At 46.9% G+C, this 14,336-nt stretch overlaps 1 protein-coding gene across 1 annotated transcript in view; it reads right to left on the minus strand.

Moving 5' to 3' along the window:
- Nucleotides 1-1,001: 1,001 nt before the first annotated feature.
- The window catches only part of TMEM273 (transmembrane protein 273), a 55,409-nt gene continuing 42,074 nt past the window's right edge, over nt 1,002-14,336 (minus strand). The window contains exon 2 of the mRNA XM_074374371.1: nt 1,002-4,465. Coding sequence (XP_074230472.1) covers nt 3,702-4,465 — 764 coding nt within the window. The 3' untranslated portion in view covers nt 1,002-3,701. The remainder of the gene's footprint in view (nt 4,466-14,336) is intronic.

Consider the following 14,336-nt stretch of genomic DNA (forward strand, 5'->3'; position numbering starts at 1 on the left):
TCTTCATAATATCCTTTGAACACAAAAGTTTTTAATTTGGAGGAAGTCCAATTTATGTGTTTTTCTGTTTTCTTGTGCTTTTGGCGTCCCAGCTAAGAAAAACCATTGTGTAATCCAAGATCATGAAGATTTACACCTCTGTTTCCCTCTAAGATTTTTATCATTTTAACTCTTACATGTAAGTCTTTTTTAAATGTTTTATATATGATGTGAGGCAGAAATCCAACTTCACTCTTCTGCATACAGGTAGCCAGTTGTCCCAGCACTATTTGCTGAAAAGATTATTCCTTCCCCCGTTGAATTATCTTGGCACCGTAGTTGAAAAATCAATTGGCCATAAATGTATAGGCTTAATTTTGAATATTGTCTTTTTAATATCTACTGAGATTATCATAAGATCCTTCTTTCAATACAAAATATTGTTAGATTTAATCAATTTTCCCTTTACAATCATGAGATGACGCAGACTCAGTCACGGTGAATTGTTCCTTTCGCTCTGTAAATGTGATTTGATATCCTTTTGTGTTTATAAGTGAGATCAATATATTACTTTTTTTAGTGCCATCTTTGTTATCATGTTTCTATAAATTTCATAAAACAAGTTTCATCTTTCTCTATAGCCTGGGAAAATAAAGTGTGTGGAGTAGTCCAAGACCTAAAATGTTTGAAGTCCCTTCATCCTCTGGAAGGATCAAGGGATGATAATGCTGGTCTTATTTGCTGGAGGTCCCAGGTCTCTACAAAGTGATGAGTTTAAACCACAAATGAATATTTAAACCACAAACTCAGCTGAGTTTAAGTTATGTTTTAAAAAATAAGTCACTGTCTTGGGGGAGGGGAGGGTACAGCTCAGTGGTAGAGTGTGTGCTTAGCATGCTTGAGGTCCTGGGTTCAATCCCCAGTACCTCTGTTAAAAACATAATAAATAAATAAATAAACCTAATTAACCTCCCCTCCGCCCCCTCCGCAAAGAATTATTTGAATAAAAATAAGTCACTATCTTAAGAACAATTTCATCCCTTCTTTATTCCATCCAGATCAGCTATAGTTATCCTCTACATGAAAAGCGTGCTTACCCAAAGTTCTTGTCATCTTTCATTTGTCCTGAACGCCCGTCATCCTTCCCCCGATCTCCAGCTGCTTCTGCTTAATTTAAAGAAAATACAACCTGTGCAGCTGACATGTTTGCTTTTCCTAAATACCTTGTCTCTGTCTTGACGTGAGTATTTTGCTTCTCGGTGTGATGGTTAGAGCGTAGGCTCTGGAATGAGGCTGCCTGGGTGTGAAGCCTGACTCTGCTGTACACCAGCTGTATGACCTTGACAAGGTCTTAACTTCCTCACCTAGAAACCAGAACTCATCCTTGGACCCACCACATTGGATCGTGAAGGGCATCACATGACTCAAGATTCCTAAGGTGTTTAGAACAATGCTTGGCTCTTGGAATATCAGTGATTTTAACACATAAATACACTCGTGTTTTAAAGGCTGAAATTCCAAAGCTTAGATGTCATGCCTCATCTTTCTTCCCTTGCAACTGATTTCTGAATAGAAATGTTCTCATCACTGGGGCTCGCTCTTTCTGGCTCAGCTGCCTCCCTTCCCCTTGTGTTGCCTTTGAATTCTCCCTTCCTTCTGAGCTCCCTTCAACCCCAGATAGCTCTTCTGAGAAGAGCTTGACAAAGTCTGAATCACTGTCCTATCTCTTTTCTCTTCCTAAAGAACTTCCATCCCTTTTCATGGGGAATTTAGGAAGTCTGTGACTCTGCTGCATCTTGAAAATGGTGATATGCTATCATTCCCCTGATGGACATCCATTCTAAAGTGATCCCATGGCTTCCAAGTTGCACTGGGACCAGCAGAGAGAATGAATCTAACACAAGGCCACGAAAGCCCCATGGTAACCACACACACAGAGATGACTGCAAATCCATCTCCATCCCATTTAACACTCTTCCAAAACCCAGATCCTTCTAACTAGCTCCCTTCTGAAAGTTTCTGTCACAAACTGAGCTTCCTCAAAAGGCTCATTGGCGTCCCAGCAAATCTCATCCTTTGTTGTTTCACTGTCTTCAGATGGCACCAACATTTACCAACCACTCAGGTTTAAAAAAAACAAACAAACTTGGAAGTCATTTTGGACAACTTCCTCTCTTACCACCTTCATCAAACACTAGCCAAGATCTGTCATTTCCATCTCCTAAATCTCTTTGAATGCAACGCATCCTGCCTCCAGCTCTTTAACTCCTTGTCACCAGTGATGCTGCCTCACTCATTCTTGACCCTGTTCACCAAAGAGATCTACTTGACCTAACTACCCTACGGCAGAGAACACGAGGGCACTCTTGTCAGGGGCTGGTTTCTTCGTATCTGGTCAAGATCCGGTCTCCTCTCACCTCCTTGACTCCTCTTCTTAGATCCCCCCCATTTTTCTGGCATTCTCAGGCTCCCCCTCTCTTCTGAATCATTCCCACCAGCACAGAAACTTGCTCTCTCCCCATCTTTGCCTATTTGTCATTTCCTTCTGTCCAGCTAAGCCATCATTGTTTTTCTTTTTAGACAAACTTGCCAGCAGAGTTGTCTAATACTTGTGTCCAGTGGTTTTTCTCATGTCCACTATGCTCCATGCCCGTCTGGCCTCTGACCCCCTCAGCCCCTGACACTGCTCTTATCACAGCCACCAGCAACCTCCATATGCCAAAGGAAAGGAAAAATATTGTATCTTCAGCTCACTCCCACATTTAACACTGTTCACCCCTCCTAGAAGCAATCTTAGTTCTGTTGACTTTGACAAAAGCTCCCATTCTCACTAATTCTGTCCTTCAAGCCTCTGGGAGCCTCAACCTCTTTGGGAAGTTTTCCCTCCTCATCAACCAGCATGAGTTTGGGGGCCCTCCACTGGGCTCCCCAATCCTTCTTTAGGTGATTCTTCCCTTTGCTTTGCAATTGCCTGTTCTATCTGCCTCTCACTGCAAGGTTGGGGTCCACGTTTCATCAGCCTGCTTAGCACCCATTGAGCCATCGTGTGTTTTCTTGAGTGAATGCAGCCCCCTGAGAGGGTGAAGACAGATTTTGTAGCAGCATTTTAAAACCCAGAGTTGACATATCTGAACTCATAGGTCAAAAAAACTTAGCCAGCCACCGTCTCTACCTCTGGGCACCTGCCATCTCGGATGCCTGTGCCAGTGTGTAACCTACAGAGATGTCAATTTCCTATGGGTCCAGCCCAATAACGTGATTCATTCAATTAGCCATTGCCTTAAACATTGAGTTATTTAAGTTTAATCACATTAAAATAAGACATCAAACTAGGGCATATGACGGGTTCCTAACAATGAAAAAAAAAAAAAAATAGGGCTGAAGCTTCATTAGCAGTTGCCTCTCCCGGGAGTCATAACCTACTGAAACCACTGGCAAAAATAGAAATCCCTGTGGCTACAGTCTTGTGGGCTTCAGATCTTACACCCTCTGTCAGAAACACTTGATTCTGGCTTTGAAATGGACTCTGGTTGAAATGCTGTGCCCTTTGGGATGGCATCTTACCTGTCCCTTCTCACAGCCCTCCCAGGTCTACATGCCACTCGCATCCTTTCCCGGCCCTCAGCCTCTCTCCCTGCCCTGATGGCTTTGGTCCTGCTGGCTGGGAAAGGAGCCACTGTGGTGCCAGAAGTGAGGGCAGGGCGGGGCGCACCACCCCCAGCTCACTGCTTCTGCGGCCGTGTCTGTGGCTCTGATGAAAGCACCTTGACATGGGACCTTGGACGTTCGCTACTGTCTGAGCAGCTCTGTTCCTCCTCCTCTGGTTGTTGCTCCTGCATTTGGCCCCGGGCCCGCCTTCTCTCCAGCATCTCCTCGAAAAAGATCTGGCAGCTGAAGCCCTCTTGGATGCCATACTGGGCATGCTCCAGCAGCTCCTCCAGCGTGGGGAAGACCCGGCAGCAGGCCATGCACCGCAGCCCGTAGTTGGTGGTGACCAGCCAGTCTGGGGTGTCCCGCAGCTCCTGCAGACAGCACTCCAGGGGCGCCAGCAGCTCCATGTCGTCCGGCTCTGAGCAGGTGTTGTTCCTGCTGGCTTCCAGCTCCCAGCGCAGGTCGGTGTTGGACGCCATCTCAAAGGAGGAGCCTTTCTGCCTCTGCCTCCTGATAAACTCGGCTTCGTGGATGCGGGGCTGCCTGCTGACCGGCTCGAAGCCACTGTCGGTCTCCCAGGCCACGGCCACGCCCTGCACGGTCTTCACGTGGGTATAGAAGGCGCACATGTTTTGCTGGGCAGCATCCTTGTCGCTGTATGTGCAGGAGTAGCAAGACTGGTCCTGGGAGTAGGACTGGTACTCGGAGGAGGACTCGGACAACAGTGAGCTGCTCCAGCTCAGCATTCTCCGGCCCTTGCCCGAAAAGTAGACGTCCTCCTTGTGGGGAGTGGCCGGGCCCAGCTGCGGAGATGGCTCCTCTCTCTCTGTGGTCCCTGCAAGGTGGAAGGACATTTTCATCAGTGCCCTGGAAGGATCAGTGCCATGGTCCACCTGAGGACTCCAAAAGGGTGCACCTCCCTGTGCTTGGTTCCCCATAAAGTGGGGGATAATATACATTTCTCTTGGGGTGATGATAGGAATCAAATATATAAACAGATGTATCTGTAAGTTTTGGATTTAATGATGAGGTTCAACTAATGTATGAATGTAATATCCAAGCCCTTGACCAAACCTTTGATTCAACTGGTGAATACAGATTGTGGGATGTCCATACAGTGCAATCCTCTTCGCTGATAGCAGGGAATGAACAGCTGTTACGTATAAAACATGGGTGAATCTATAGTGCATTCCACTAAACAGAAGAAGTCAGGGTACAGAAGCCATAGAATACCTGATTCCATTTAGATAATCTCTAGAAAGGGCAAAACTACAGGTAGAGAGAACAGAGGAGGGGTTACCAGGAGCTAAGGGGGAGGGATCTGACTGCAGAGGGTCACAAGGGACTTTCAGAAGGTGATGAAAATATTCTGCATCATGATCACAGTGATGGTTACACAAATGTCAAAATCTTTCAAACTGTACACTTAAAGTTGGTGAGGTTTGTGTGTGTAAATCACAGCTCGATAAAGCCCATTTAGAAAACCAGGCATGGGAAGTGCTTTGGCTGGGCCATCCAGCTCTGCCTTCCCCTGGCATTTGTGACGGGTCTTGCCTAACCCCAAAGGCATCTCACCCTTTCCTCGAACACTCATTGGATCCCATCGCTATATATACGTGCTAAAGGCTTGCCATATTTTAACTTCTGTAATATAAAAAAAAAACCTAAGAAATTGGATTGTTATTAATTTTGCCAAATTAGGAAACTGAGGCACAGAGCTTTGAAATGACTGATGGAGCAGAGCTGGTGCTGGGCCCTCGACCCCGAGGGCCGGTGTGACCCTTAGGCGCTGCCCATGGTCACTTCATAGTGGTCTTCAAACTGATGACCTAGACTGACTGTAGTTCATTTAATATCAAAGAGCTTTTTACATCATTGCTGAAATCACAGAACACATCACAAAGCACATTAAAATATGTAACGACTGACATTTTATATTTTCATCCTTGCACCTCCTGGAATCACCTCATGCACTCACAACAGCGGCCTCAGTCACACCCACCATCCATTTTTTCTGGCCAACAAAGCACTTTGGCAACAGCAGCAGGGGCCACCTGGCGCCCACCGCATCCGTCTCCTCCCAGGACCTCCCTCTCAGGGACACACCAGCCGCACCCTCCCTCTCCGCCTACCTGACCAGCTCACTTCCACGCTCTCCTCCGTGGACTCTGGGCTGGCCAGGCTGAGGGTAGCCCCGTCCATTGCTGACCGTCCTCCCCTTTGGTCCTTGAAGTGCTGCTTCATGGCTGGACACCGGTGCCTGGGGGCTCAGACTCCAGCTGTGGGGTGAGAGTTGGCAGGGGCGGGGCTGAAGCCCTCCCCGCTGGCCCCATCCCGAGTGGCTGCTCGGCGCCCGTGGTCACCAGGCTCCTGGCTTTATTCTATGATGTCATCAGTGACATTGGTCTGTTCTGTGACCCATGCTGAGTTCAGAGACCCCTCTGGGACGCCAGGGGAGGCTTCCCACCACGATCTCATTGCCCCTCTGGACCTCTCCTGACTTGTGTATTGTCAGGGACTCAAACAAAGCACAGAAACACACAGGTAAACACTTGTACACACATAGATTCACAAACACTTCAACACACCTAAATGGACACTCAGACACGTATGAACACATGTACATCCACACCGGCACACAAACGCCATCACTCAGGCACATGTACACTCAAATACACATAAACACACAGATGCCTGCACACACACACACAAACACACACTCACACACATACAAACTCAGACCACATTTGCTTAACCACACACACGCTCACGTACGTACTGTCATCACCCAACATCCAGGTGGGCCTACCTTGAACTGTGGAAGCAGCAGGTGACCAGAAATCTCCCCTCCTCCCCACTGCTCCGAAGTCCCAACCTGGCCTCACTAGTTCCCTTGGCCCTCCCTTCCTGAGTCCCGCGTCGCCTCCCCACGTCTCCCCCTTCTCTGCTCACTCTCATTCTGCTCGGCACTTTGCATTCGCCCCCTCCTTCTGCCAGGAGCGCCTCCCCCCAGGGCTCCACGTGGCTCCCTCTGTCACTGTAGCCTCTGCTGAGACAGAACTTATCCTCAGGGAAACTGCACTCCTCACCCTCCATCTCTCTCTTACCCACCCTGCTTGACTTTTCACAAGCGCATCTATGCCCCTCAGACTCTGTCCTGTGTGGTGTATATGCATAATGGCTCTCCTCATCCATCTCCTCCTTAAAGGTCAGAGAGAGACGTCATCCATTTCCCCCATTATGTCACTAGCATCTAGACTACACTGGCATATTAACAAGCATGCTAGAGATAATTGTCAAATTATTGAATGAATAAATGATAAATACTTTGGACAGTATTTGGATGGGTTGGCGAGGTCATGCCTACCAAGGCAAGCTGCCTTCTCTCTGCACCTCAGATCTCTGCAGCCCTGAGGCAGGCTGGTTCTCACCCCACGACTCAGCGTCCCCTCCTGTTTCTCCACCTGCACAAATTGCGTTCCACACAATCACTCGGGCATGCCTTCCTACCTGTTGTCTCTCTCTGCTCCAGGATGTCCTAGGAATTGAACGCACATCCTCCAAAACACTTCTCCCCATACCCCCCCCAGACCCCTGCTCATCTCACCTACTCATTTCCTCTGGATCCTGCATTCTATACAGCTCCAAAAGATGATGGATTGAAATAATCCTAATATCCTGAAAATAATGCTCACATTGCCTGTATATTTTTTACTTAATAAGTCCAGAGACTTGTCTTATGAAAACAAAGGATAGCAGCACAAAAATGTAAATAGATCAATGGAAGACAAAGTTTGTCCAAGAGAAGATCACATCATGTATTTGAATTTTTAAGAGAGAAAATAAATAAAAGTCTGGGAGAGAAAAAAAGACTCAGTCAATAAATGATGCTGAAAACTTTTATTCACTATTTTTAAAACTCAATTTTTGTCTCACTGCATATAAAACCAATAAGAATATTTCCATGTGGTTCTGGGGTTGCATTTTAATTTTAAATGTTTAGGAAGAAAATATAAGTTAACGTTTGTAATTACAGGGTGGCTTTTCTAAACTACAGTGAATCAATCATCACAAGCGTTGAGAATCTTTGTCGTCTTTTTTTAAATTTCATTGCTTGAAGAAAAAAAAACCTCACTGTTTCAATCTGCGTTTCTCTGCTTTTTAGTAAAAGCGAAAGGAATAGTTCAGTAAAGGAAATGAACAGGCAATTCCTGGGAAAAGAAGGACAGATGGCTGATAAACATGTGAGAAGATGTTCAACCTAGCTGTAATAAGGAAGCTACAAATTAAAAACACATGATATATGTATATTGTTTTCACCCACAAGGCAAGCAAGAATTAAAAAGAATGACAGTTGCTGGTGAGAACAAGAGAAAATGAACACTTTTGTACTCTGCTGGTAACAGTGTGACCTGCCTTTCTCAAAGGAATTTTGGTAATACTCATTACAATTAAAAGCGTAAAAAAAAAAAAAAAAAAAGCATGCTCTTTCCCTCAGCAGTTTACTTAACCTCCCTTTCCTGGAAAACGATCACATTTTGTGCTATGTGCATTTAAAATAGCAGGTAGAGAAATATTGACTACAGGGTTGTCCATAATATAAAAAAGGATATGTTTCAAAGATCCATCAAAGTAAAGAAATAGCTAAATCTATTACAAAATAATTGCAAGCCATGGAATATTATACTGCAATAAAGAAACCCGCATGTACTAATAATTCATGTTTAGTGAAAAAAAGCAAAATGTAAGGGAATTCTACTTAGAGATAAACTAAATATGCTACCCTCTTCCCCCCAAAGCCCTAAACCAAGCCTATACTGTCAATGAGTGCAAAGACACAGAAAAGGTAATCGCACCCCTGCAGGGAACAGTAGTGACCTCAGGGAAAGGGAGAAAGATTAGCAGGGCTGTGAGAGAATGTAGGTATTTTCCAACATGGCCACACCAATATATTCCCCATCCCATGTGCTCTTCTTAAAAAGCGAAGGTGACACTCTTCCATGGAGAGGCAGGGTCCCTCTTCCTGAACCAGGGTGGACTTTGTAACTACTTCCACCAGTGGAATGCAGAAGAGCGATGCTTCGAGACTTTTGATGCTAGGTCATAAAAGACAATATGACTTCCCCTTGGTTCTCTCTGTCTCTCTCTCTCTCTCCGCTCTCCTTTGGACTCAGCCACCACGGTGGGAGGAAGCCCAGGCCATATGAAAGTGTTCCAGCCAACGTCCCGGCAAAGGTCCCAGCCAAACACCAGATGTGAGAGTGAACGAGCCTGCAGATGATTCTGGCTTCCAGCCTTTGAATCTTCGAGCTGGGGCGCCAGACATTTCAGGGCAGAGACAAATTCTGCCCTGCCTAAATTCCTGACCCTCAGAGAATGTAAGCAGGTGTAGTTTCATGCCCTAAGTTTTGGGGCAATTTGTTACTCAGCCATAGTCATTTAACAGACTTTGATTTTCCATGCAGTGTTTAAGTATGTTCTGGTGAGACAGCTCATTGACCGGCGTCTGGACTGCACTGCACCATCCTGCTGCGGCTCCCACCACCCTCCATCCTTTTACTGACTTTTTCAGTCTCCGTATTCAGCACAGCAGCTGCAGGGTTGTTAACCTGTACCCCCTTGGGAAGCTACCGACGAGAGTACCGTGTTTCTGCACAGTTCCTTTTGTCTTTAGCCTTACAGTTCCTAGTCAGCAACACTATTTTCCAAAGTTACTCGGGGTCAGCCCCTTATTGCCCCCGAATCTACACATATTCTTTCTAACCCTCTCAACCATCCCACCTGAGTGGCACCATTAACCATCCACTATAGAGGGAGGGAGGTTGAGACTCCAAGGGGTTAGTTAAGGTGCAGGTAGGAGACATGAAGTGGGGTGCTGATATCTCAAGCCCCAAGTCAGGGATGCTCTGTCAGGCTGCGGGGGGTTGTCCCCCGTGGGTTGCTTCCCAGGGGAGACTTAGAGTAAAGCCCCACCAAAATATGCCACTGTCCCTCACCCTCATGTGGCCTCTGGGCTGCTTCCAGCCACAGAAAGACCCTCTGTCCCAGCCACTCCTCCTGCTCCACAGGGATACTTATCCTCTAGGCCACCCATACGGGGTTCCTGCCCTCCTGGGAGAAGGCTGGGGAGGATGGTTATGGCCCAGGCTCACCCATTCCCCTATGTCCCAGCCCCTGCAGTTTTCCAGCTGGGTCTCCAGCCTCGCCAAGAACTCCGAGGCCGGCAGGGATGGAGCGCAGAACCCCAAAAGGACCAACGCAGCACATTCTCGGAGCTCTGACTCCCGGCCAACTCATTTCACACATCACAGGCGAGCCTGAAACCTCCCCAAAATCCAAGCCTGGAGGATTTTCCAGTCTCAACTTCTCTTCCAAAACCTCCTCTTCCCACCCCCTCCCCCACTTTTTTTTTTTTTTTTTCCTCAGCTGAGAAGAAGTGAACAGGAAACAAAGCAGCCACAGACCCAGCAGGAAGCAGACGCCACCTCCCGCTTCCTTTCCCTTCTAACTCCAGAGATCGGCTTGTGCCACAATCTAGGCTACAGGGAGAATCAGATCATTCACCCCAGAGCTGATGAGCTTCCAGAAATAGCCTGTGCACTTGGCCAAGGAGCCTGACGTGACCCGGGGCGGTGCACGGGTCGTGGCATTTCTGTGGCCGAGCTGCTGTGTAAAGTGTTTTAAGTGGGCAACACGCCTCTTTTCGCCCTGGACAATAGGGTGCCCTGAGAGGGTACCAGCCCCCGCCAAAAACCCCCATGATCAGACTTAACACTGAGGGAGGCAGGGAAATGCCGAGCTGCCCCAGATGCTATGGGCCACGTAGAGGGCTGGCTCCAGACTAGGGAGTCCATCCTCGTGAAAGCCAATTCCTGGGAACTAATGACCACCTTAACCTTGGGCTAACCCTGCAGAGAAAGTGCCAGAAGATAAGCTGAGTATCAGAGGAGAGAAGTATGATCTTTTGAGTTCATTTTCGGTTGCTTCTTGTCACTATTTAAAAAGAAGTGAGTCAGTGGACCATGGAAGGAAAAAAACTCAGCCGCAGAGAAATGCAATCTGAAGTCTCCCCAAGCAAACGGGGATGGGAGCTTTGCTTTTGTTTTCCTTCAGACTTAATCACAGGCTGCTGCTTCCCGGTGGTTTGCTTGGAGCTGTCTTGGGGGTTTTGACCTTAACCTCAGGATGCCCACACAAACAGCCTAAGACTCCCCCATCATCAGGGAGCAGGGAGGGGGACACCCCTCAGGCAGGGCCCTCGGGCATGTCCCTGGCTGTGCTCCAGGCCCCAGAGCCCCAACTTGGCCCACAGCCCCCGTGCCTCCTGTCCAGCTCTGGCTCCATGGGACTGCAAATGTTCGAGATTTTTGAATTCAGAAGTGTCTTTTTCCAACAGCTGTTTCCTTGGAAAAGTGATCTCAGCTGGGAGGAAGGACATCCCAGCTGAAGGCCACGCATGTGACCCAGGATCTCCAGGGTCCCAGCTGCTGGTCACTCCCTTTGAATGTTCTTAGAGAGCCATGCTGGGAGCTCTGGAAAAAGGGATGGGTCTTTCTTCTCTCTATGTCCAAGATGTGCTGGCCATAGGCCACCTCAGATGCAACTTTGAGGCCATCAGTTGCCAACTCATACTGAGTGAACCCTCTGGAAGCATGGCTCCAGCTTAGAGGGGAAGATCGCAGGACCCCAAAGGCCAACAGTGAGTTAGCACTGTTTCCAAATGTGCTGGGCTTACTACTCCCATGTGGCCTTCAGCTCACATCCAAGGCATTTGCAACACGCACTGGAAAGCAGCTCACAGATCACTAGCGCTGAACTGGGATGACTTCTTTTCATGGCCACCATTGGAATGGCTATTGCAGACTCTTGGCTAAAGACTGGCTTTTTCTTACCCCGGTCCTTCAGAGAAAGTGTCTCTTTTGTGAGATGGACAGTAGAGGCATCCTAGGGGAAGCCAGCCACTGTCCCTTCCCCAGCACACCGCCCGAAGCCTTGCAGCCAATCCCAGACCCTCCAGGAATGAAGTGGGGGTAAAGGGGGGACTTCCGGAAAGGCTGGATCAGACTGTGTGAAATTCCCATTGGAAAGTTTCCGAGAAAAGAACCCAAGGCCGAGACTTAGGGGCCAGCACATGAGGCAGTCCCTTCAACCACACCAATCCTCTGCTGGCTGTGGCTGCACCCCTGAAGTGAGGGAGCCCAGGGCCAGCTCCCCCTCCATAGTGTGTGTGTGTGTGTGTGTTTTCAGTGTACAAACCCTGTCTTCCTTTGTTAAAATGGATTCCTGGGTATTTTATTCTTTTCAAGGCTATGTCAGTGACATTGCTTTATTGATGTCTTTTTCAGATTGTTCATTACTGTTGTATAGAAATACAACTTTTTAAAATTCAGTTTTGTTGAATTTTGCTTATTAATGCTAATAGTTTGGGGTGTGTGTGTGTGGATTCTTTAGGGTTTTGTATGCATAAGATCACGTCATCTGCAAATAGAGACAGTTTTCCTTTTTCCTTTTCAATGTGGATGCCTTTCCTAATTGCTCTAGAAAGAACTTCAGTACTCTGTTGAATTGCCCTGGTGAAAGCTGGCATCCTTGTCTTGTGCCTTATCTTCAGGGAAAGCTTTCAGTTTTTTCTCATTGAGAATATTTCCGGCTTTTATATGTGGCCTTTTTCATGTTGAAGAAGTTCCTTTCTAATCCTAGTTTACTGAGTGCTTTTCTCATGGAAGGATGTTGGTTTTTGTAGAATGTTTTTTTTCTGCATCAATTGACATGATTATGTGGAGAGTTTTCCCTTCATTCTATTAATGTGGCACATCCCATTCCTTGATTTTCAAATGTTGAACCAGCCTTGCATTCCCAGGATAAATTCCACTTGACTTTGCTCCGCTAGGCAGGTCTGGTTCTAAAGGACCGTCTGCTCCATGTGATCAGTGTGTTCAGGGAGGACCTCAGGGCCAGTGAGGCAGAGTTCTGCCCACAGCGCACAGGGAATGGGCGGAAAGTAGCGAGAGCGGTGCGCCTCCCACCCGACCACCTGCCACCTGGACCAGCCAGCATCCCGGGCTCTATGGGTACCAGTCCTGGGGAGAAAGAGAAACCTCGCTAGGATTGGTGAGAAGAAGGTCAACATTGATTCACTGCACAAAAGACAGACAGTTCCCCTCAGACACCATCCCAAGTCTACCTGGCCATTAGAAATTCAACAAATATGATAAAGATCAGACTGGAGCACACATGAATTATTTATTGTTTGCAAGAGAACACTACAAGCATCTCCATCAAATTTAAATTTTGACTTACAGGTTTAAAATGATTCCCTAAAACTTGAAGGTAACCTAGCCAATTTATTATTGCTTTATTAGCTACAACACAAATAGGCTATGCACACGGCACTGTTCACAGGCAGTGGTACACGCCATGAAATAGCACTATACAAGCCAAAAAGCAATTTCTTATATGACTTACCTGCCTTTGTGAAAGAAGTATGACCAGCTTGTATTCGGATCACAAATTCAAGCCAGCTTATTGGGAAATGACAGGCCATGAACATCAGTAATACGATTAGGAGGCGTCACACTGTACAATTCACCATCCAACCCACAGCAAATTAAATTGATCACAATAAAGCCCAGCAAAGATGATTAATTGGCAAGAATAGCAGCAATTGAAAACGGATCTCTCCAGACCTCACTGATAAGGTTCTGGAAACAACGCATGCTTCCCCTGTATTGCTGGGTTTCCTTCTGCACGAGTCGTGTGAAGGAGGAGCTTGACGGCTTTGCATGAGAGCCAAACGTTCTAGCGGGACCCCGGATCTCAGTCCTCGCAAAGCCTAATGCTGGACTATTTTAACATAGAAATGCCAAACGTTTGGAACCCTAATAATTCAGATTGCCAGGGTGTAGCCCACAGCTGAATGTAAAAAATGAAGTTGGCTAACCAGGCATTATTCCTCCATAAAGATGAAAAAATGACTTGCATTTTTAACGAGCTCACAGCCAAGGAGCCTCCAGCGGTGTTCTGGGGCCCACCAGTACTGGCTAACTAACGGAAGCCAGTTGTTAAATCTTGCAAGGATGTTTTTTGCAAGCCAGTTGTGAAACACAGTCATTGTCAAAATTAAAATCATATAAACTTAATGTAAATAAGTTACACACAAAAGTAATAAATATTCCAAATTTATTCATTCTTAATTATTTTAGTACATTGTATGCCATTCGGGCAGCTTATAAGACGGTTTAGAGGCAGTATCCACATCATGGTAATTGGCCAAGGCTAAAATCTAGGGCTTTTGAACATGCTGCCCCATCACCCCAGGCAGGGAGCAGGTTGCTAAACAGTTTACCATCTCACCACTGGAAGCTCCTACATGCAGTTAGTGGAGCTCACAGTTCTGGCTGTGAAGACCAGCCTTTTAGGTAAAATTTCCCCAGTAATTCTAACTTTCTGGAAGTTTCCACAATAGAGGCTCTATCTTAATCCTTCAAGGAAGTGCTCAGACCCCCCCACCCTCGCCACCTCCACGTGGGTCACAGTGTAGAAAGGGCGTTGACTCCCATCATCATTTTATGATCCTCACATCAACCTAGAAAGGTTGACCTAAGAGTATTCTTTCCCCATAAATGGATGAAGAAACTGAGACCCGGAGCAGTGGGGGAAGTTTCCTGGGTTCACACAGCCTGTGGGATGAGAAGCTAGCTTTCTCA

The sequence above is a fragment of the Camelus bactrianus genome, chromosome 11 (genome assembly GCF_048773025.1).
Source record: "Camelus bactrianus isolate YW-2024 breed Bactrian camel chromosome 11, ASM4877302v1, whole genome shotgun sequence".
Lineage (NCBI taxonomy): Eukaryota > Metazoa > Chordata > Mammalia > Artiodactyla > Camelidae > Camelus > Camelus bactrianus.